Below are 23282 nucleotides of genomic sequence, written 5' to 3'. Positions count from 1 at the left end.
TCTATGCTTCTGTGTCCTTCAGAGATGGTAGATTAAGCAATAGCTATGGCAGAAGTATCCTTCCAGCCTCTCTCGCAAGGATTTTGGCATCGATTTGCACCTCTGGATCCTTCTTTGGAAGTCTTTCTCGGGCTCCTGACTGAGGTGTGGGTTCTAATGTGCCTTTAGCTCCAGGTTCAGACTAAGCTCCCTGTTTGCTCTTCCTCTTCAAGGCCAATGTGTCTGCCTTTTGCCTAGTTGCCAAGACACCCTCTCTAGTTGGAACTCTCTTCAGCCAAGTGGTTGGAGAAGGTTCTGCAGTTGACCGCTTTTGTAGTAAACAACTGTGATAATGCGGTGGGGAAAGGGGGGGAGGGGGGAACTTCTTGAGGCATTTTGACAGACTTGGGCTCGGGATGCTTGAGAGTTAGGCTTAAGTAGAGATGGTTGACAATGCAGTATGGAAGTAGTACAGGCCTTAAGTTATGAGTGTGCCTTCCAGTTGTTACCCCAGACTGGAACGTATGTTCTTTAGTACCTCCCTAGCATCATTATAACCATGCAAGAATATCTGCAAGGCTCCCTGTGCGACTGGTGCAGAATGTACACCTAAGGGACCTGACGGCTGAGTGGACAGCGCTCGGGATTTGTAGTCCTAAGGTTCAGGGTTCAATCCCCGGCAGAGGCAGAATCTAATAGGCAGAGTTTCTTTAACTCTGATGTGCCTGTTCACCTAGCAGTACATAGGCATCTGGGAGTTAGACAGCTGCTACGGGCTGCTTCTTGGGGATGTGTAACAAAAAAGGAGGCCTGGTCGAGGGCCGAGCCACAGGGACGCTAAGCCCCGAAATCATCTCAAGATAACCTTGATTGTCATGATCCCATCTAAGGATTCAAAAGAACCTTAACTTAAAAACCAACATTGTGACAGCTCATAAATGAAAATATAAATAACAGTGTAGCAGACCATGAAGGAAATCATGGTCTGCTACCACTACAGTCTACCGCTTACCAAGATACAAGCACAAAATATAGACTAATATCTTTGCTTACAACATTACTATATTTCTTTACCTGCACGGTGAGATCCTTGAGAGCGGCACTTGCTTCATATTCCTCGTATAGTGCTGTCACCTCCCGCACCGTCCAGTCACTCACCAGCTCTCGGATCACCCGTGCATGGTCACATGACTTGGACGACCGCCGCCGACGAATCAGCTTTTTGCGTAGGGTTGCCAGGCTTGTCAATTTCTTTTTCTTTTCCCTGAAAGAGGATCAAGTTCAACAATGTGATGCAAAGAAGATCACCACAATACTTGCAACTACTGTACAATATCTTTTTGATTCAATTACTACAAACACTGTCCTGGTTGGAGAGAGAGTGATTTGCAATGTCAATACTCAATACAACAAACATTTGTGTATCAAAGTATTACAACAAAAATAGAATTACTACATCAATATAAATAGACTCACTGTAATAATTTGTAATGTGTAAATGCTTTAAAGTTACATCCAAACTATGGTTTGTAATAGCCAGGCAAAAGGGAATGTCAGTTGCAATAATCATACCTCAGTTTTTTGTTGTTTTTTCCCGTTTCTGTGAAAACTTCTTTTCTGAGCATATTACTCTGGCAGTCCCATAAGTATTATTCTTGTATACAAATTATAGTTTGATCTAGATAAACTTCTACAGCGAGTCTTCTTGCATGTCATGGAAGAACGTCTTATATGTAACAAGTTTACACTAGGTGTCATGACCTGCACAGGCCTGCAGACAACTATGTTACATGTCTGCGGATCAATTCTTGCCTTACAACGAGGAAGTACTGTCCTGAGACCAAGAGAGACGTTCTCCAATAATGAGTTCTTAGATACAGTTATGTATGTACAGAAAGCAGCTACAGAGCAGGTTCCAGGCTTAAATAAGAATGGAGTGACCATAATAGGAACTGGGCTCATTCTTAGTGAGAAACCCATACGAAACAGAACCATTAGAATAAAGAATAGTTGAGCTCATTAATGTATATACTGTGCTCACTGCCAAGCACAGCAAAAATCAGACCGAGTACTGTATATATGAAATCACTTCCCGAGTAGCACATTCAGTTACTCTCTAGGCAATTTTAAAATGATCCTGGTTAGATTCTACCTCAGGCAGGGCAGGTTGATATTCTGCATCATCACAGAAGGTAACTGTTCACACTATCCCTGCTTGGTCATACTGGTGCCAGAGACAATGGAGAAAATTCAATCCAACACAGAATGCAGCCAGAGAACACGCTTACACAAGACTCAAAGCCTTTCCTAGCGCTACTTGCCATCAAAGGGATGACAATTTCCTTAAATCAGTTGCTTGTTTGGCTATGCTCATGCTTTCTGATGATATTGTTCTCGGTTTTAGATAGATCACTGATCTCGAAGCTCTCCTTGCATCATAGAACCAGATTCTGGATCTGGCCAAAAGTAGGGAAGTGTCCGAGAGGCCTAGTGGGTTTTTCCTTAAGGAATGGCTTGACCAGGGCTTAGCTCGGAGGAGCTACTGAGGGGGCCTCTTCCACAAAACACATGTTACTAATATAAGAATCATGAGAGTGCCAGTCACTCCCTCTGGCTGTCCCATGGGCTACCATTGCTCATTCACTCACTCCCTCACCTTCGTATATTAACTCACACAGGTCTACATGTAAAGGCACATGCATGTACTCTAAGACAACTACTGGTGCTCTCCAAACCAATACTCAGGTTGCACATGTGTAGAGCTCAGCACAGATGCACGCATTATGAAGAACCTAAAGCACAAGTGAAGAACAGGGCAGCTTTAATTCACAAACTTACTAATGGATATACATTTATTTAAATTATATTTTACACTAAAAAGTACACAGTTTTATCACTGAATTTTGCATGAGAATCATTTTAATATCAAGAACAGAGGATTCTACAGGTCCATGAGAAGCCCTGGGTGTGTGAGAAGTGCAAACCTTGTTTTGTGTACCAATAGGATTATGCTTTGACAGGATGGTTTCAGCTCCTGATGTCTGACCTGGGTACTGTTCCCTGGCCCAAAGCCCTTTGCTCTGGTCTTCCAAGCTGTCTGCCCTGGCTTCACAGGCTTTCTACCTTGGTATCCCAGGCTCTTTGCCTTGGTGTCCTGGGGATTTGTGCCCAGGTTCTTGGATCACTGTGCCTCCTGACTTCTATGATCTGGACCTTGGTTCACTAGCCTGTCAATCAAATGTGTTAACTCTAGGCTGTGCTTCCACAATTTGGGCTTTGCTTCCTGGACTTGGTGCCCTGTTTAGTGGGCTGCAGCACTTCACACTGTTTGTCTTTATTCTTTACATCCCCATGTTATGGGCCCTTTGTATGGTGTGGGGTTCTTGGTATGATTGGTGCACGCATGCGTGTACTCACCCACCTAGTTCTCGCCTAGTTGTGTTTGCGGGGGTTGAGCTCTGGCTCTTTGGTCCCGCCTCTCAACCCTCTTATGGGTACTATGATATCTGCTTTATAGAGCAAAAAATGTAATGCTGACAAAAGTTGTATTGCTTGCTAACAAACACACTAATACAAAATACTGTATGTTCTCTAGTGCCAAAACAACTGCCCTCTTCCTCTCTCAGTTCCAACCCTTAAGTAATTGAAAGTTACCACAATTAAATAGGTACTTCAACACAAAATTTGGTTAAAATATAGAGGTTATATACAATAGTATATATACAATAGTATACAACAGAATGTAATGTAATGAATTGTCTTTTCTGAAGCCCCCCCCCCCCAGAAGCTCTGAGAGATTAGCTCTGGCACCATCAAGCTTCAGCCCAATGTCAGGAGCCAGGACTACATGTTTGGCTCACTCTATGAGGTGATGGGCAACAGGGGATCAGAGACCAATCACAAAACTGGCAAAACCTCATCAAAAACTCACTTAAAAAAAAAAAAAAAAAAAAAAGAACAGGAGCAAGAAAACAAGCACGAGAATATGAGATTATTTCAATGCCGTTCAGCCGATATGTTGCCTGATCCAAGATTATGTACAAGGATCTCCCTTTGCCTTAAGAGGGGGTTTCTTTTTGCCGAGTATTGCCCAGTTTTTGTATCTGTACTCCTATCCCCTGTTCTACTCGTCTCATAGAATGAGCAAAATTCTGGTGCTGGCTCACAATAGGAAGGATGGATCTCAGAGGCCTGGTGTGTCAAGTTAAATTTTGACAGTACAAGAGTTAAGTACATAGACCAGTGAGCAATTGAAGGCTCTCTCTCAGAATAACTACAGTTTTTTTTAAATATCAATAAGCTAACAAAGAAATTGTTGTATAAACTACAAATTACTTTTGTTATAAACTTAAGGGTTGAACTATTCAAAATATGTGCAAAAGCGACAAAAAATAGGTAATGTAGGCTCACGGAGTTGGAAATACAGCGGCTCCAATTCGACACCGAACTTCCAAAAACGGAGGCCGCCAACTAGAAACAAAGTCCACCAATTAGAATTAACATTTGGGCACCATCAAAGTGAAAAAAAAAAAATTGAGAATTCAGCATCATAAATAGCCAACTTTAGCTACAGTAAAATATTAATAGTGTGCACATTAAAAAATGGATTTCTGAAATACTACAGACACTCAACAAGACAACAAAAACAGAAATCATACATTAGAAGACATAGGTCACATAAAGGGAACAAACATTAAATAGGGGGGGGGGGAGAAGGGAAGACAGGCATAGCATTCTCAGAACTAGCCCTCAACCCTTAGGCTACACCACCGCCATATTTTCCCCCCCTCATCCCTACTGAGGATTGGTGTGCATATATACCCCCCTTTCTCAAAGTTTCTTTCTGCCTCTCTCTCCTCAATGCTGAGTATTGGTGTCTTGCTTGTATGTAGTGGTGGCATGTTTGAGGGTTATGCTCCTTCCTATATTCCACCCATTTTCTTAGTCTTTTTCCTCTCTGGCCCTCTCACAATTTCAATCTTGCATACACACATACACATACATACACACACACACACACACACACACACACACACACACACACACACACACACACACACACACACAAACACACACCTCTCTCTCTCACACACATTTTCCATGTCTTAGTATAGAGATGGAAAAATATGAATTGCACAAGATATTGATATGTATTAGGGCCGAGATGGCAAGAAACGAGGTGGAACTCGGCCGCCAGGTTGGACCTTACAATTGTATCAAGAAGAGACCTGTTCTAGTTCAATTCTCTAATGAAGAGGTAGTGGAGTACATAATAAAGAACAAATATTTATTCAGAGGCAGTGAAGCCCATTACAATGTGTTTATTGAGAGGTATATAATGAAAGATGAACAAATAGCCCGCAAAGCAAGATGGCCTGCACGACACAGAAACCCTACCCTCCCAGTAGCCTCACCTCCCAGGTCACACCCTCCCCAACTTTGCACTCCTATATGCCCCCCCCCCTGCTTCGACCCCCAACAACTCCCCTGTCCCTTCCACAACTGCACTCAACTCGACCTGCTACATTGCACCCTACAATGACCATATCGGGCCAAGACATACCCTCTCCAAACCCACCTACCCACCCCTCCTCCTCTACTATCCCCCTCCAACTCCCTTGCCCCTTCTACCCCAATGCCTTCAATTCCACCTGCTCCATCCCAGCTCCCACTGCACCCCTCTTCCCCCCTCACTCCTCCTCTGCACCCCCATCTCCCATATAACCCCCTCACCTTGTGATCCCCTAACACTTTCCCCATCTCCCTCTTCCCCTCTTCTACCCCAAAACCCCCACTTACCCCTGATTCCCTTCCCCCCTCTGACTAATACACCCTCTCTTCCACTCTTAGCACCCATGCTCCATTCTCCCCTCAGCCCTCTGCCTGCACTAACCTTCTCCCCCCACAACCTCTCAACCTCTATCCGACTCTCAGCCTCACTCTACTTCTCAACCCCCCTATGCCATTCAGACCCTCCCTAATTTTCAGACCCACTATGCCCTTCCTAACCCCCCTAGATGCCCAGACCCCATTCGCCTCTCAAGCACCCCCCTAGCCCCCATTTGCCCCACAGACACCCCCAGACCCCCGGAGAAAGGGTGAACTCTGGCACCAGAGTTTCCAAGAAGAGTCTCAAGGTTTGGTATACCAATGCTGATGGGGTATCCAATAAAGCAGAAGAGATAAATGAAAGAGTTAGTGAGGCAGACCCAGACATAGTTGCAAAAGTGGAAACTAAATTAAATGGCATGATCTTGGATGCAATCTTTCCAGAGGGGTACCAGGTGATAAGAAAAGAAAGGACACAGAGACAGGGAGGGGAAGTGGCACTCCTAATAACGCAGAAATGGAAGTTTGATGACCTGGAAAATCCGGGTACCAATGAAAGCACGAGCTTCATACATGGAACTCTGACAGCGGATGGGAAGAAGATTGTGATCTTATACTCTACAATCCCCCACCAAACAGTAGAAAGCCCAGGCAGGAATATGATGACAGCAACAAGGCATTTATAGATGAACTGCAAAGGGCAGTAACAATAGCGCATAGAATGAGAGCGAAACTGCTGGTCATGGGGGACCTAAATCATAGAGAGAGAAATTGGGAAACAAAGCACCTTACGACACTAGAAAAAAGAAGGGAGAGGGGGGTATATGATAGGAATGTATAAAATACTCAGGGGAATTGACAAAGTGGAAATAGATGAAATGTTCACACGTAATAGTAACAGAACGAGGGGACATGGGTGGAAACTGGAAACTCAGATGAGTCACAGAGATGTTAGGAAGTATTCTTTTAGCGTGCGAGTAGTGGAAAAATGGAATGCACTTAAGGAGCAGGTTGTGGAAGCAAACTCTATTCATAATTTTAAAACTAGATATGATAGGGAAATGGGACAGGAGTCATTGCTGTAAACAACCGATGGCTAGAAAGGCGGGATCCAAGAGTCAATGCTCGATCCTGCAAGCACAAACAGGTAAATACAAATAGGTGAGTACATACACACACACACAGTGAGTTGAGTGGGTGAGTGAGTGAGCTTTCCATCGTCAGTACTCAAGAGCCTAGTTTTTGTAAAGAACATCCTTAGAGCCCAAAAATATTATTCTGATTCATTGATAAATTATTCAACATGCACATAGATGATGAAAACATGGATGACAAAACAAGCACCATGCAATAGCGTATAATGCAATAAACAAATTTATAATTAGAGTAAAAGAAATTGCATAAGCCTTACTGGTTCATGCAAGGAACAGTTCTTTATATCCCATCATTTTGGCAAGATGCTGAAAGTGAAAGTTATACAAGAGCATACAGTATACACAAGATTTTCACAATATATGCAAGAATGTTTTAACCAACTGCTCAAGACCAACAGAAAACAAAAAGGCTACTCTCTCATGAAGTAAGAGTTCACTTGCATCAGAAACTGTCACAGCTTAAAATACCGGATGATGTTATGGCTGCAAGCTGGCCGAGAGAACAAACCGTCTTAACACGAGCGGAGATGAAAGTATAATACAGTATACTGCTGGTAGTTGTGAAAAGCTGTACAGTGTTCACAAAACATTCAGAGGTAAACTCTCCTGGTTCTGAGCAAAGCATTGAGAAATACAGTAAAGCAAAACTAGAACAATAAGTAACAAGTCCTAAAGCTAACAAGAGTCACTACTAAAAGCAATTTTCAAACAAATTAAGATATGAGAGTAGAAGACTTATGTGTAAGGAAGATATTCCGTATAAGAATTTCAGATAACCACGTAGTACTTAAATTAAATAATCACACTAACACAACGGGCTGAGAGATGCAGGGTATAGGAGACAGGACTGTAAGGAGAATGCCAAAACACAATTCATTCATTAGCATTCACTCTAATTTTCTAACAAAACATAATGGCACAAGAGCATTCAAAATTTCATGCTTCACAGCAATTTTATGCATTTGGAACTTAAAATAATATTTTCAATCAAAATATAGAATATAGTAGTTTACTTTATAAAGATTATGTACAGATAACACAATTTCCAATCTGTATGAAACAAATAAATTAACCTTTAAATAAACAAAGAATAGCCTTGAAGAGTATCACCAAGAAAGGTTAACACTGTATACTGTACTAACAACATTAAGTACAGTAAACAGGATCCGAGCCATTGTACTCGTAACCTTAATACAGTACTGTACTCTAAATCTGGACACATCGACCATCACAAACACACGTAACTCAGTAACAGTGTGTGATCTAGAGCTACGACACACGCTTGCACCAGGTACTCACCAATGCAATCCAGCTAAACTTTGCTGGTTTCTTCAGTACTTTAACCAAGTAATACCTTTATAATATTACAATAACAAAAGTTTACCCTCCTGAAGTACCTTGTAAAATCTTCCCCGCGTACAGTACTTACCACCAACACTCATACCAACCTACCTGTCTTGGTGGATAATTGGGCAAACCGTAAGCAAAAGTAATTCAGAGGATGGGTGAAACCTAAAACAACTACCACTGTGGACCAATTCTTACACCAGCTTAATGATACTTTCTTACTAAACTTTCAAATCCTGATCAATAAAAATGTATAAAAGGCTAGGCCTACCATGATTTACTAGTTGAAAATGCCTTAGAATACTGTACAGTATCTATTAAAACATATGCACCACCAATATGCATTGAGCAAACATAAATGAAGGAACTGAATACGAGTTGAAACGAACACCGCAAACAGGACTTACGCGCTGAAGATGGCCTGAGGACTGACCCCCGCATCAGCCTGACATGATGCGTTGACCCCCATCCTCTTCATGCACAGTCACCTGATAAACGAGGAAAGACGTTTAGCCACTGCCCAACCCCAATCTTTCACTTAATGCCCCCAGTGCTGGTGAGCCTTATATGCTCAGCACCCACACTTGTTATAGAAAACTGTGTGGAGAGAGAGAGAAGAAGGAGAAAGGTAACTGAGGAGAGGATAGGTAAGGAGAGAGAGAGATGGAAAGGAGAGAGAGGAAACGAGAGAGTTCATAGGTTGTAGAGAGAGAAGTAGGGGAGAGGAGTGAGGAAGAAAGGGGTTGGGAGGGAATCAAAGATAGGTGACAGGGAGGAGCATAGAGTTAAGGAGGAGGATAAGGGAAGAGGAGAGGAAGGGAATGATGAGAAGATGACTAAGGAAGGTAAAGCTGCTAGGGGAGGGAGGGAGGGAGAGAGGGAGAGGGTAGGAAGAAGAAATAGGAAAGGTGGAAAGAGGATAGGAAGAGGGAAGAGAGGGGGATGTGGAGAGAATGTTGGGAGCTGGGTGGTAGAGAAAGCCTAACAAGATAAAATGATTAAAACTTCCCTTTTGATTAGGCCTAAATCTTCCAAACAAGTAAAGTAACAAAATATCAGCACTTACAAAAATAATTACAATACTACAAAGTAAATAATAACAAATCAGTACACCTGCCCTTAATGCTAAAATGCAAACCACTCGGCATATTAATCAAATTAATGGTCTTAGCCGATGGCATACACTACGTTCCACAACACTGGGTGACAATCTTGGTAACAATATCTGGGCGACTATCAACTATACAGCGACACACACAACCACGGTACCTTTCACAACCACAATGACACAACCATGGTGACTCATAAACCCCATGGTAAACAAATAAACACTCATACACATTTGTACATACACTGGACCAAAAAGCTAAAGCTCAACCCCCGCAAGCATAACTGGGCGAGTACACACACAAAACGCACAAGGAAACTTGAAAAGGTGCAGAGATTTGCAAAGAGGCACGTCCCAGAGTTAAATGGGATGGGTGTACTGTACTTAGAAACATTAAAAAAGCTGGCCCAAACAGTCCGAGGAAAGAGGAGAGACAGAGGAGATATGATAAACATAGTAGGAAAATTGAATTGACAAGACAAGCAGATAGTAGTAGGAAACTCCATCCACAATTTTAAAAGCAGATATGATGGGAGTAATTTAGTTAGGAAGTCAATGAATCAGGTGACTGTTGGCTGAAGGGCCCAATCTTGCTGGCACAAAAGGTGCCAGGAAAATATATGGTGACATCCACGGCGAGAGAGACAATCATAGTGACGCAAGGAAACTTCCTAAAAAGTATAAAGCAAAGTTAGACAAAGTCCAACGCTTAGTAACAAAGAGGACTGGGCCTTAAACTCAAGACGTAGGGACTGAACAATGAGGAAAAGCTGATGAAACTACACCTCACCACTCTATCAAAAAGAAGGGTGAGTTGATGTAATCATAACATATACTATTACTGGAGCCAACTAAAGAGCCTAAATCTGTATTCTCTTGAGCGCAGGCAGGAGAGATACATAATAATCTATACATGGAAAATATTAGAGGGGCTGGTCCCAAACCTGCACACAGAAATAAGAGCACAAGAGACCAGGACGCATGGCAGGATGTGCAGAATACCCCCATTGAAAAGCAGAGGTGCAACAGGTACTCTGAGAGAGAACTCTATCAACATCAGAGGTCCGAGACTGTTCAACACGCTTCCACTACACATAAGGGGCATAACTGGCTGACCACTCACAGTGTTCAAGAGAGAACTGGATAAGCACCTCCAAAGGATACCTGATCAACCAGGCTGGGATTCACATGTCAGGCTGCGAACAGCTGAGTCAAACAGCCTAGTTGACTAGTCCAGCAACGAGGAGGCCCAGGTCGCGGGGACGCTAAGCCCCGGAAAAACTCCAAGGTAACTCCAAGGTAAGATATATATACAAGACTTGACAAAGCCGACAAAACTAAATGTTGAAGTGAACAAGGGTAGGAGGAAAGAGAGCATGGGTGGAAACTAGAAATTTATATGAGCCATAATATGGAGATGTAAGAAAACACCTTTACAGTGCAAAAGTATTGGGCAAGTGGAATGAACAAAAAGAGTAGATAATAAGGGCTAACTCCATACTATATATACAGTACACTTTTTCTAAGAGTAGGTATGCCAAGCAAGGTCGAGAGTCAATTTGATAGACGGCCTGCAACCGAAAGATGTGAATCAGGAATTGAAGCCCAGTCTGCAAGCACATGTAAGTGAGTACAAGCATAGTGGCATACAACCAGGGAAAGACAAATACACCCTCAAGTTTATACAACCTGAGTAATACACCTGGTACAAGACATTCCTGGAGGCAAGTGTACGCCTGGTACAAGGCATGACCTACGCCTAGCACAAGGAATGTCTGGGTCGAAGTATTTATCAGACACTAACTGTAAGACAATTATGGAGGAATATGCAGAAGTCATACTGATCATCAAGGCACTCCTGTAGGCTAGTATATACCTGGTACTTGCAGATGGGCAGTGAATAACTGGCACTCCCAGGGGGCTAGTGATATGCCTGACACTCCCCAGGGGCTAATGGCACTCCCCAGGGGCGCTAGTGCCCGCCTGGCACTCCCCAGGGGGGCTAGTGCCCGCCTGGCACTCCCAGGGGGGCTAGTGCCTGCCTGGCACTCCCAGGGGGGGCTAGTGCCCGCCTGGCACTCCCAGGGGGGGCTAGTGCCCGCCTGGCACTCACAGGGGGGGCTAGTGCCCGCCTGGCACTCCCCAGGGGCGCTAGTGCCCGCCTGGCACTCCCCAGGGGCGCTAGTGCCCGCCTGGCACTCCCCAGGGGCGCTAGTGCCCGCCTGGCACTCCCCAGGGGCGCTAGTGCCCGCCTGGCACTCCCAGGGGGGCTAGTGCCTGCCTGGCTCTCCCAGGGGGGGGCTAGTGCCCGCCTGGCACTCCCAGGGGGGGCTAGTGCCCGCCTGGCTCTCCCAGGGGGGGCTAGTGCCCGCCTGGCACTCCCAGGGGGGGCTAGTGCCTGCCTGGCACTCCCAGAGGGGGCTAGTGCCCGCCTGGCACTCCCAGGGGGGGCTAGTGCCTGCCTGGCACTCCCAGGGGGGCTAGTGCCCGCCTGGCACTCCCAGGGGGGGGCTAGTGCCCGCCTGGCACTCCCAGGGGGGGCTAGTGCCCGCCTGGCACTCCCAGGGGGGGGCTAGTGCCCGCCTGGCACTCCCAGGGGGGGCTAGTGCCCGCCTGGCACTCCCAGGGGGGGCTAGTGCCCGCCTGGCACTCCCAGGGGGGGCTAGTGCCCGCCTGGCACTCCCAGGGGGGGGGCTAGTGCCCGCCTGGCACTCCCAGGGGGGGGCTAGTGCCCGCCTGGCACTCCCAGGGGGGGCTAGTGCCCGCCTGGCACTCCCAGGGGGGGCTAGTGCCTGCCTGGCACTCCCAGGGGGGGCTAGTGCCTGCCTGGCACTCCCAGGGGGGGGGGGCTAGTGCCCGCCTGGCACTCCCAGGGGGGGGGGGGCTAGTGCCCGCCTGGCACTCCCAAGGGGCTCCTTGGAAGACACCCAAGGGTCTCCTTGTGTGTCTTCCAAGGAGACTAGCCTGGCCTCCTGGAAGACACCTCCATATCAAGCCTGGAAGTTAGAGTACCTGCACTGACCTCTAATCACTCTTGGAAGCTTTCATACACCTGGGATAGACATCCACCAAGGCGTCTGGAGGCACGCCTTGTAATCAAGAGTAGAACTGGCACCGACTTCCAAAAACATTCTTGCAAAATAAGGGCATAGAGTCTCAAAAGCACTTCTGGAGGTTATTAAACAACTACCACTCCTGAAGACTAGCATACACCAATAGCACTGACCACTCAACCATTGACCTTCAAGGTCAACCAATCAGACACTTGGCACTGACCACCAAGACACTACTACTGAAGACTAGTAAACACTTCACACTGTCTTTTAAGTTACTCGTGAAACCCAAACAGCTGACTTTGAGGTACAGGACCGACAGTACCCCTCTCCATATTAACTTAATATAACATTTACCGATAACTTGACTGCAGATGTGGCTGGCATCCTTTTAGCTGTATACTTTGCCATTAGCAATACAGTTTTTGTTCTCGTATGCAATCTTGAGATGTCATCTTGCCGACTGAGAAAGATGTAGCTTCCGGTAAACGACCATGGTTCCGTTACTCATAGTAGCCATGTAAGTGGTAGATGTGACGTTGGTGGGGGTAGTGGTGGTTGTAGTGGTGGTGGTTGTAGTGGTGGTGGTGGTTGTAGTGGTGGTGGTGGTTGTAGTGGTGGTGGTGGTTGTAGTGGTGGTGGTTGCAGTGGTGGTAGCAGAGATAAGTGGGCACTCCTCTCATGGTCACCGGGTCACCGCTACGCCGTTACGCATCGCCAAGTCTTGACCCCGGGCAGTGGGTGAACGTGTCGACCCCCGAGAGGTGACCTCCGGCCGCCATTATCACCAAGTATGGAACCAGTGACACGATTAACACCTGAGCAGATGGACATACAATCTTTTTTTTCTAGCGAGAGGTGATGCTGGGCGACGTTAAGGCGAGGAGGAGGTCGGGAATGATGGTGAGGGGCGGCGCCGCAGGCTCCGTCAGGTCGAGGCAGAAGTAGTGACCGTCTTGGTGATGGTGATGATGGTGTAGGCCTGTGTTTGCTGCTGCCACCAAACCACCATAACCAGCGGCGGTACAGTCATTAACCCCGTCACCATCACTATGCTGCTGCGCGCACCATCTACTCCACGGAGCAAGCAGACATTCGTTCCTCCACCGCACTAGCCATCGAGCCAACTGGAGCCAGCGCCTATACAGGCAGGCAGGCGCGCGCGCCCTTCCCAGGGCTGAAGCGCAAACTTGAGGTAGGCAGCTGGTGGGGGAGGTAGGCAGGGTGGCGAGATGCGATGCGGCCACAGAGAGAGAGAAGCTGCAGGCGGTATTGTTGCTCTCACAGATACAAACACGCGAGGCTCGGTGGCTAGCACCTCCCTGCGAGGATCCGCTTCCCTGGCGCACCTACAGCTGACACCATAATGTATCAGCGAGTCTAACCTGTGTTCAGACACTACCAACAGATCCGACCACGACTAAATATCACCGCCGTCTAATTCAACGTGTTCAAAACAAACTAGATCACGCCTGCAAGCAGCTAGCAACACTCAGTCCCACGATGGCGTAAGGCGGATGTGCAAGAGCCCAGGAAAAAAGGCGTGGGCGGGGGGAGGGAGAGGGAAGTGGGTGGTAGGGGGTAGTACAAGATCGGGACAAGGTAACAACACAGGTAACTATGGAAACGCTCCCCCGCCACCAGTGCTCGCATCTCTCCAATCCCTCCACGCGTAATTATTGTTGCTACTGCCTGACCGCCTACCCCCCACCCTCACCTCTCATAGCGCTCCCCTCTCCCTCACCTCTCACGGCACTCCCCCCCCCTCCCTCACCTCTCACGGCACTTCCCCACTCCCTCCCTCACCTCTCACGGCACTCCCCCTTTCCTTACCTCTCACTGCACGCCCCCTCCCTAACCTCTCATTGCACGCCCCCTCCCTAACCTCTCATTGCACGCCCCCTCCCTAACCTCTCATTACACGCCCCCTCCGTGTCACCTCTCACTGCACGCCCCCTCCCTCACCTCTCGCTGCACTCCCCCTGCCCCTCTCCTCCCCTCTCACTGCACTCCCCTCTCCCTTTCACCTCTCTTACCACCCCTCCCTCACCACCCAAGCTCAACCCCCTAGCAAACACAAATAGGCAAGTACAACACTCCCCTCCCTCCCCTTCCCTCAGTTCGAAGATGGAGGCATTCCATAGGGCCAGAAAAGAATGATGGAAGCAGGCAAGTAGGCAGTTTTCAAGCGAGAAGGTGCCTAAAGTCAGAGCTCAGTCTCGTTCATTACAAATCCATATACGAAGTAAATCAACAGTGAAGGATAACGTTATTAAAAATGAAGGAAAAAGATGGAAACTTCACAGAAGGCAACTTAGAAGGTTGCTAAGAATTCGGCAGATATATTCCAAGAGGTCTACAAGATGGGGGAAGAGCGTAGGTCTGGTACAAGTGACGGATGAGACTAAGTAAAATAACTAAGTGACAGAAGTAACTAAGGAGGTAAAGAAACACCAAGATGAATTAGAAGTAAACAAAACAGTGGGAATAGACTAGATGTCCCATTTGGTATTGTAAGAAGCAGCAGAGATACTATACAACCCTCTGAGTAAGGGTCGATAATGTGTCAATAACAAATGGGGAACTAGGGACACACAAAACAATACACACACACATGGTACTTATTAAATCACAGAAATAGCACACACGTGGAACTTTAAACTATAGACCCATATCATGGATACGCATCCACTGTACAATGCTGGAGAATGTTATCAGAGGAAAAGGATAGTGGAACATCTGAAGAGAACTTTGTAACCGAGAGACAGAATGGTCTTAAATGGAGAGAGGCATACTTAATGAACCTGACAGTATGAGACGTCGAGAGTAATAAACGCATCAGCTACAATACCAAAGGTGACGGGGCTCTGGAGCAGGATCCCGCTACCCCATGGACAACTAACCAGTTCTTAAACTCATTATGCTATAAAAGGCAGTTGATATATACATCAAACTACGTAAGTAGCTTATGAAGGCTAACTTGCTTAGTAAATTAACTTTGGGGGGTTCAGTTCCTGAGCCTCTGAAACCTTTTACACTATAGCCTATAAGATGGGTAGGGTTTCCCCTGCCACCCACGGGGTGGGTTAAGGGTTCCCCTACCACCCTCAGGAATGAGAATGGGGTGGATAATAAATGAACAATATCAAATCAATGAAGTGCGTACGCACATCTATGCCTCACCACCCCTCACAAATATAATTGACCGCCGACTGAAAAGGTGGACATGCTCGCCCCTGCAAGCATATATAGGTTAGAACACGCGCGCGCGCGCACACACACACACACACACACACACACACACACACACACACACACACACACACACACACACACACACACACACACACACACACACACACACACACGCACACACACACACACATTAAAACTGTGGGGGTCTGCCATCCTCACCTTCAACTCTCATCTCCCCGATCAAGAAGACTGTCCCAACCAAATCGTCGCTAATGTCATCGCTGCTCTTTAAAACAAAAGCACACCTAGCAGCCTGTCCTCTCCTCTCTCACCCAATACCTTTTTTTTAACGGAATCTAGCATCCAGTCACAACTGCGAGGTTTTCAATAAAAAAAATTAAAGCTTTGCAATATTGACTTTTTCCGTGCATCGGCGCCGGTAACTTATGGAAGAGGGGGTGGGGGGGGGGGGGTTGCCTGGGTTCGAAACCTTTGGGATAGGAGAGAAAGTTGAGCCTTTTGTGTTTCTGGTCAGGCCAAACAGTTGCAGTTTTGTACGGAGTGTCAGAGCGTGAGCACAGGTTGGCCCGTGACCTTGAACATGCTGGTGAACATTTCTGTGTTTTCAGTTCAACATTTCTGTGTTTTCAGTTCATTCTTCTCGTGGACCCAAAAAAAATCACACCAATAACCTGTTGTTTTTTCTCCATAGGTTGAAAACGTTTGAACTCTCGAAAGTACTTTTTATATAAACAAATAGAATTGTTACGAAGTCTCCACTTATAAACAAACTATTACAGTATTCCTAACCTTCGTCAAATAACCAATTGAATCAATCAGCCAAACTATTAGACACCACATCAATCAGCCAGATAAGCTATTAATAGCCCATCAACCAGCCAGCCAAATTATTAAAATGCCATCAATCTATCAACCAATTTATTAAATAACCAATCAAATAACCAGCCAAATTATTAAAATACCCATCAAAGAACCAAGCTATTAAATAGGCTACGAACCAACCATGCTATTTAATACCCCATCAATCAACCAGCCAAGCTCACAGCCCATCACAGCGGCTCACAAGCATTCAAGTTATCAAACATGGGTTGCTGGGCTGGGCTGGGCTGGGCTGGGCTGGGCTGGACTGGACTGGGCTGGGCTGGGCTAGGCTAGACTAGGCTGGGCTAGGTTAGGCTAGGCTAGGCTAGTTAGGGTGTTTCAGTAGTGTATACCATTTTCTGCCCGTTGTGGTAAAAACTCGAAAGTACGGGCTGGCCTCAGTCACTCCTGCTTCCACTTGGGGGCCATCTAGACAGATTTTGTCATCCACTGTCGCTCCTCACAGGATGTTTGAGGGCAGCCTAATAAATTCGTCTCTCCTTCATTAGAGGCAAAATCCCAAGCGTGTTTGTGTGTAATACGACTCGCCTCGCTCCCAGTGCAGTTTATATTAGCTCTTCAAATTGTCTTATCAGCCTAATTTTGTGATGTAAATTTGGCCAATATCTGTCTCGCCGTTTTAATGGAAAACGGCATTATTTTTTTAATGTATATCGCCCCTCACATTGTTAGCTAAATATTGCTTGGTTTATGGGAAAAATGTAAGTGATTTAGACTGCTGTACACCTGTTTAGTCATTATTTAGTCCATTATCATTTAATTAAATAATCAAACCGTATTTGATTAAGTCGTTGCATATAAAGTTTCTGATATAACCTCAAACTGTAGTTTTGACGCCTTGAACGTTTGGAGACGGAAACGTTCACAGTGTGTTGTGATAAGTGGCAGACGTAGCTATGCACTGTGACTGTTCCCTTTGTGAGGTAACACAGTGATCTGAGCAGCTGTTGGTGGGCGACAGCTACCCGCAGCAGTAAGGTCGCACGTCTGCCCACCATGACTGACCTCGCTTCACTGATCAGTGCAGGCCGATGTCTTGCCGCACCAGACGCACGTCATTCAATAGTGCCATAAACATACTAGTGTTGTGTTCAGTGAGGATCAATGACTTGATTCTCACTGAATCCTTAAGATACACTGTTACGATATATCGTATCGTGTTATTTCATCGCACAAAGGCACGATTATTTAAGTCATACGTTCATTATTACAGGAAGAACGAGGTTAACAACCATGGAGGTCGTTAACGGTCAGCACGGTATGGCTCGTCCGGTGGCGGGAATTTCTGTTAGCCAATCAGAACCACCGGGCGAGGTAACGTGTGCTGGCAGGAGCATGTGGAGAGACAGACATCTACTCTCCTCCATTGAGTCAACAGGCTGTCGTTGCGTTTGGATGTGTGACCAACGGACCCAACTGTTAGTGTGCTCCACCCTCACGAAGGAAGAGGACGTCGAGGCATGGTCGACGTTCTTGAAAGTTATGGAAGATAACAGCTTTGAGATTTAGAGGTCGGCGTGGAGGTAACGCGCTGATTTTCCTGATAGCGGTACAAATTGCAGGAAAGTAGATGATTTATAAGTGGGAAGATCAATCGGACAAGAGACGACCGTAGCATGGTCGTAGTATCTCTCTCTCTTTATAATATATATATATATATATATATATATATATATATATATATATATATATATATATATATATATATATATATTATATGAAATGCTTGCTGCGTCCTCGGTTCCTGTCCAGAAGCGGAGGATCTTAAAGAGATCCATAACCTTTAGGCATTTGTCTTGTATGTTTTTTGTAACCTTTTAAATACACAATAAAGGGGGGAAAAAAAAGGGAAAGGGGGTGGTAGGAGAAAAGCACACAAACTGTATTGGAGGGGACCTACATTCCCTCCAGTGCGTTATGTGTGGTTTCCTCCGAGGCTATGGGTCCCCCTTCTTCCAGCCAGAGGTGGTACTCCCTTCCCTATTATATGTATATATGTAATATATTGTATATAAGGTGATTAGATATATATCTGAATATATCCATGAAGTTTTATACCATCTTATTTTCTTATCCTTTGTCAGACCTCAGCACAAAGTGTCGCACCTGACAATAGGCTGAGGCTGACACCTGTTCAGATTCATGTACTTCGTTGTAGTACAACGAAGCATAGGATAAACATTCAGAATAAACCTAAATTAAATGTGTTGGGTTGTCAACAGTTCGATCCCAACAACACATATAGCTTCGTAAGTTTCTATTTACTCTCAATAAACCACCTAGTTGTCCAAGAGAGAGAACTAATATATTAACGTCACCTTGAAAGGTGACGTTATCAAAGACGATTCCTCTGAAGATTGATGCAATTGCCACAAATTACGCAACTGCCTCCATTCAACCCACTTTCAAGGTGATGTGACAGCAATACACTGTCGTTCCTATCCACTGTATAACGTACGTGTTCGTTATAACCCACTGTGACCAGCTGTGCTTGACTAGTCTCGCACAGGTTGCAGCCATGTTTTATGCCACTCCCTTTCAAGATTGTAACTTGCTTAGGGACTGAACCCCACAATTCATTTAGCTGAGCCCATTATGTGCCTCTGTAACCCTTTCCACTACCGCCCACAAGATAAATAATATGAGCCATGTCAAAGTGCGTAGTGTCAAAATCTCCACGCACTGATCTCTTAAAGGATTAATTTCATTCTGCAGAGGAAGTGCAATCACCATAGAGTTTATTAAGTTTAGAGTTTGTAAGATGGAAACTACAGTATCAGGGAGACAGCGTCAAGCCATTACGACTGTATAGCACTTCGAAGGGGGTCGGGATAAGGATTTGCGATGGGACGGGGGAAAGGAATGATGCCCAACCACTTGGACGGTCGGGGATTGAACGCCGACCTGCATAAAGCAAGACCGACCTGGAGATATATATAATTACTAAACGGAACAATACAATTACCATCAATACTTGCCACTTAAATCACAACTAATTTGATATACCTATTAGTATTGGCATTCGTAAACATTTATAAATTATTTATTTGGCTTACCGCACAGAGCAACAATTCCTCTGAGGCAGGAATTACCTCTTGGAAATATAGTTTGAAGAATTGTTTACCGGGAGGATAATACCCCCCCCCCCCTCCCCGGTCACAACAGCCAGGCGACCCAGATGACTGAGGGTGCGTAACCAAGTTCTCCCAACCGTTAGGTCTTCACCATTATATCAACTGTAATTAACTTTAAACTTGTTACGTGGAATGACTTAGCGCTCTCCTGGCGGAGTGGCGTGCGAAATGTTGCTAGAAGCGCTCATGTGTATAAGTAGGTACTGTAAGCAACGGTCAAGAGAAGGGGGCGGGAAGATTGGATTAGCTCCGTCCGTGTCGCGGGATATTTACACGTCTTTATATATATACCAGTATATATATATATATATATATATATAATTACCACTATATGCAGAATAACCACACGTGAAAAATAGAGAACGCTTAACGCGTTTTCGGCTAATTCGCCTTCATCAGAGCAAAGTAGAGTGAAGCTTCATTCTACTTTGCTCTGATGAAGGCGAATTAGCCGAAAACGCGTTAAGCATTCCCTATTTTTCACATGTGGTTATTCTGCATACTTGGATCAGTGTTTTTGTGATCATTGTTGCTTACAACTACAGTATATTTAAAATATATTCGGCTACTGTATTGCAATATTATATAGGGTTTTGTTTGCAATATTATATAGGGATTTGTTATATTATATAGGATGTTTATACGGTAGTAATTAGCATAGCTTTGCTACGCACAAGATGCTCTTGGGTAGGCCTGTGTCCTTAGTGCCACACACAAGATGTTCTAAGGTAGCTAGGCCTATGCTAGGCTATGTCTTGCATAGGCAATGACTGCAAGGCATGTCTCCTCGGCGTATCCTAGCATTACATTATTTGAATTCCACGCGCAGTGTTGCCCTCACTGCACCGCATATCGTGTATAAACATTCTAAGAGGTTAACAACATACATTTCTCAAATCATCTCTGGAGGTTGTCTAATTCATCTTGTAATGTATTGCTTTCCTCCTCGGTTCTATTCCCTCATTGGCTTAGCATCGACAGCAAAAGATAATATATAAATTTCGCTTCCATGAATCAACAGATTCAGTAAAGGAAAAATAAGTTGGCTTAATAATTTACTCTTAAAAATAAGTTAAAACAAATAAGTTACTCTTAATAAGTTGGCTTGGCTAACTTATTAAGAGTTCTATGACAACAAAACAATCAAATAAGAGAGAGAAGGCTGGGCAGACTGCAGTTTCCTGGCTTGCCAGAAAGCCATCGTAAGAGAACTACAGTATCAGAATGGATAGAGGTAAGGAGTGGAGTACCTCAAGGGTGGGTACTTGGGACCCCCACCCTGTTCCGAATATATGTCAAACGATCTGACAGAGGAAGAAAGCTCATTTACACTCTCATTCGCTAATGAGGCGAATTAGAACCAACCACAATTGCCAATTTTCAAATGTCGGGAAGTTCCCATCATTTCTAGTGAGAAGTTAAACACTATAGCATGGGGTGTTATCACTATGCTGCAGCTGCCTCTTTTATAATCTATGGTGAGATCAAGTTCAAGTATGTTTATTGAGATAAGAAAGAAATACATCTCAAAGGGATAGAGTAGCTTAGGCTATTTCTAACCCCCCCCCCATTTCCATATGGTGAGATCTTGTCAGGGCCTGTGACTTTCATCACATCGGAGACCGGGCCACGGAGGCGTCGATCCCCGTAACCTCCACAAGGTAGGGTTCACCTCCCTGATAATATAGTTACATTCAAGTCACTATTTCATATAATATAAAGCCGATTAGAATGTTGTTAGACCTAAATAGGTAACAAAGAATATCGAAAAAATTAGTAAACAGATGAGCAACAAATTCTGAGTGGCAACTAGAGACCTCGGTAAATAGAACAATCCTAAAAATGGACAGTGTGTATCTCGTCGTGCCGGAAACACACACATGCACACACAACAATAAAATCAACAGCAGGTGTAAAATTAACGAACATAACGGCCTTCAATGCACCATACACAACTTATCGCCTGTGTCAGACCAGCCCCGGAGTACAGTGGTACCTGTATGGAACACAGACTCATCATACAATAAACTTGAGAATGACCCAAGATCTAAACACCAAGCTAAAACCGGAAATTAAGACTCGCACTGCGGAGTAAAAACTCCGCTTTTAAAAGCGGATAAAAACTCTCACAAGTCAAGCCTGGCCCGAGGCCAGGCTTGACTTGTGAGAGTTTGGTCCACCAGGCTGTTGCTTGGAGCGGCCCGCAGGCCCAAATACCCACCACAGCCCGGTTGGTCCGTAACCTCTGTGGATCAAGACCCACAGCACGGAGAAAACAAAATCGTTTTTGTACAGCTAGCTGTTAAAGGCCTAGAGTTTGGGGAAGAGTCAACCAGTGGTGTTAGAGACGAGGAATAACAGGTTGCAGAGTGCACAGTATCGGAAACGAGACAACCCTTAACTACATAAAGAAATCACTCTAACGTGATATACTCATGAGAAAATCAATTGGAGCACTGAGGTGACTGGAACCAACGAGCAAGGTACGCCCAGAGCAAGGTACGCCCAGAGCAAGGTACGCCCAGCACCGCACCCCTGTACCATGATATGGTGCAAGTTGTACACCCTGGGATTCCACCGAGTCCACAGGAAGTCTGGACACCTCTACTGAAGCCAGTCCAAGTTTTACATATAGCCCCCCCTTCCCCCCCCCCACGCACTCTGGTGTAAGTAGAGTAGTTGATCATCAACCGTATCTCAAGATATGGTTGAGATAGATAAATATACGTATCGAGATACATAAATATACGTATCATCAACCGATGCGTATATTTATGTACACCAAGTTTCAGATACAAGCTTCATTTTCGTTATTTTCTAATATTTATGTTGAAATTGGTTCATTTGAATTAATATTATTATATGAACATGAGTTACTGACTTAGTTATATTAGGATAGGTTAGGTTTTATCAAATTTTCATGTTAGTTTTAACGCAAAATTAAAATCATATATAATATACTGGAAATTTTGCTTCATTCGACAAGAAAAAATATAAACATATACAAGTTCAGAAAACTCGACTTATTATGCAACTTGGCCTATTAAGTACAACATATATATCTATATATATGTTGTACAACATATATATCTATATTTGCCCAGTTAAGCAAACATTCAGATCACAGTGACCTGTGGGCTATGCTCTCCTACAAATATGTAAGCTAATGGACGAAGCTGCATACTGGTGTGTGGTCTCGATAAGGGACACATCAAAAGTGGGAAGAGGGTGGGAAGAAGAAGGGGGAGAGGGGGGAGGGGGAAAGAACGTCAAGACCACAGGGTATATCAGTCCCGGGACATGAACAGTCCCGGGGACAAGAACAGTCCCGGGACATGAACAGTCCCGGGGACAAGAACAGTCCCGGGGACAAGAACAGTCCCGGGGACAAGAACAGTCCCGGGACATGAACAGTCCCGGGACATGAACAGTCCCGGGGACAAGAACAGTCCCGGGACAAGAACATAGACTCTGGACACTGCACAATAACACACATCGCCCGTACTCAACCTTATTGCTCTTACCTGCTCCTCCTCCCCCTCCCACAAAGAAGTGAAAGATAATAAGAAAGCTATAAAGA

The 23282-nt window shown here is 45.2% G+C and overlaps 1 protein-coding gene across 6 annotated transcripts in view; it reads right to left on the bottom strand.

Moving 5' to 3' along the window:
* Positions 1-23282, bottom strand: part of LOC123757174 (BTB/POZ domain-containing protein 7) — a 46801-nt gene that overhangs the window by 14284 nt on the left and 9235 nt on the right. Inside the window, exons 1-4 of one of the 6 annotated variants that reach the window (XM_069323654.1) lie at positions 17385-17520; positions 8717-8797; positions 4390-4449; positions 1054-1243 (exon numbers count right to left, since the gene is read on the bottom strand). In XM_069323654.1, coding sequence (XP_069179755.1) covers positions 1054-1243; positions 4390-4449; positions 8717-8787 — 321 coding nt within the window. In that variant the 5' untranslated portion in view covers positions 8788-8797; positions 17385-17520. Of the gene's footprint in view, positions 1-1053; positions 1244-4389; positions 4450-8716; positions 8798-12827; positions 12961-17384; positions 17521-23282 lie in introns of those variants that run through there. The other 5 variants (XM_045740626.2, XM_045740625.2, XM_045740628.2 and 2 more) reach the window with 5 other exon arrangements.

The sequence above is a fragment of the Procambarus clarkii genome, chromosome 13 (genome assembly GCF_040958095.1).
Source record: "Procambarus clarkii isolate CNS0578487 chromosome 13, FALCON_Pclarkii_2.0, whole genome shotgun sequence".
Classification (NCBI taxonomy): Eukaryota; Metazoa; Arthropoda; class Malacostraca; order Decapoda; family Cambaridae; genus Procambarus; species Procambarus clarkii.
The sequence above is the reverse complement of the archived record's forward strand: the minus strand, read 5'-3'. Positions and strand labels throughout refer to the sequence as shown.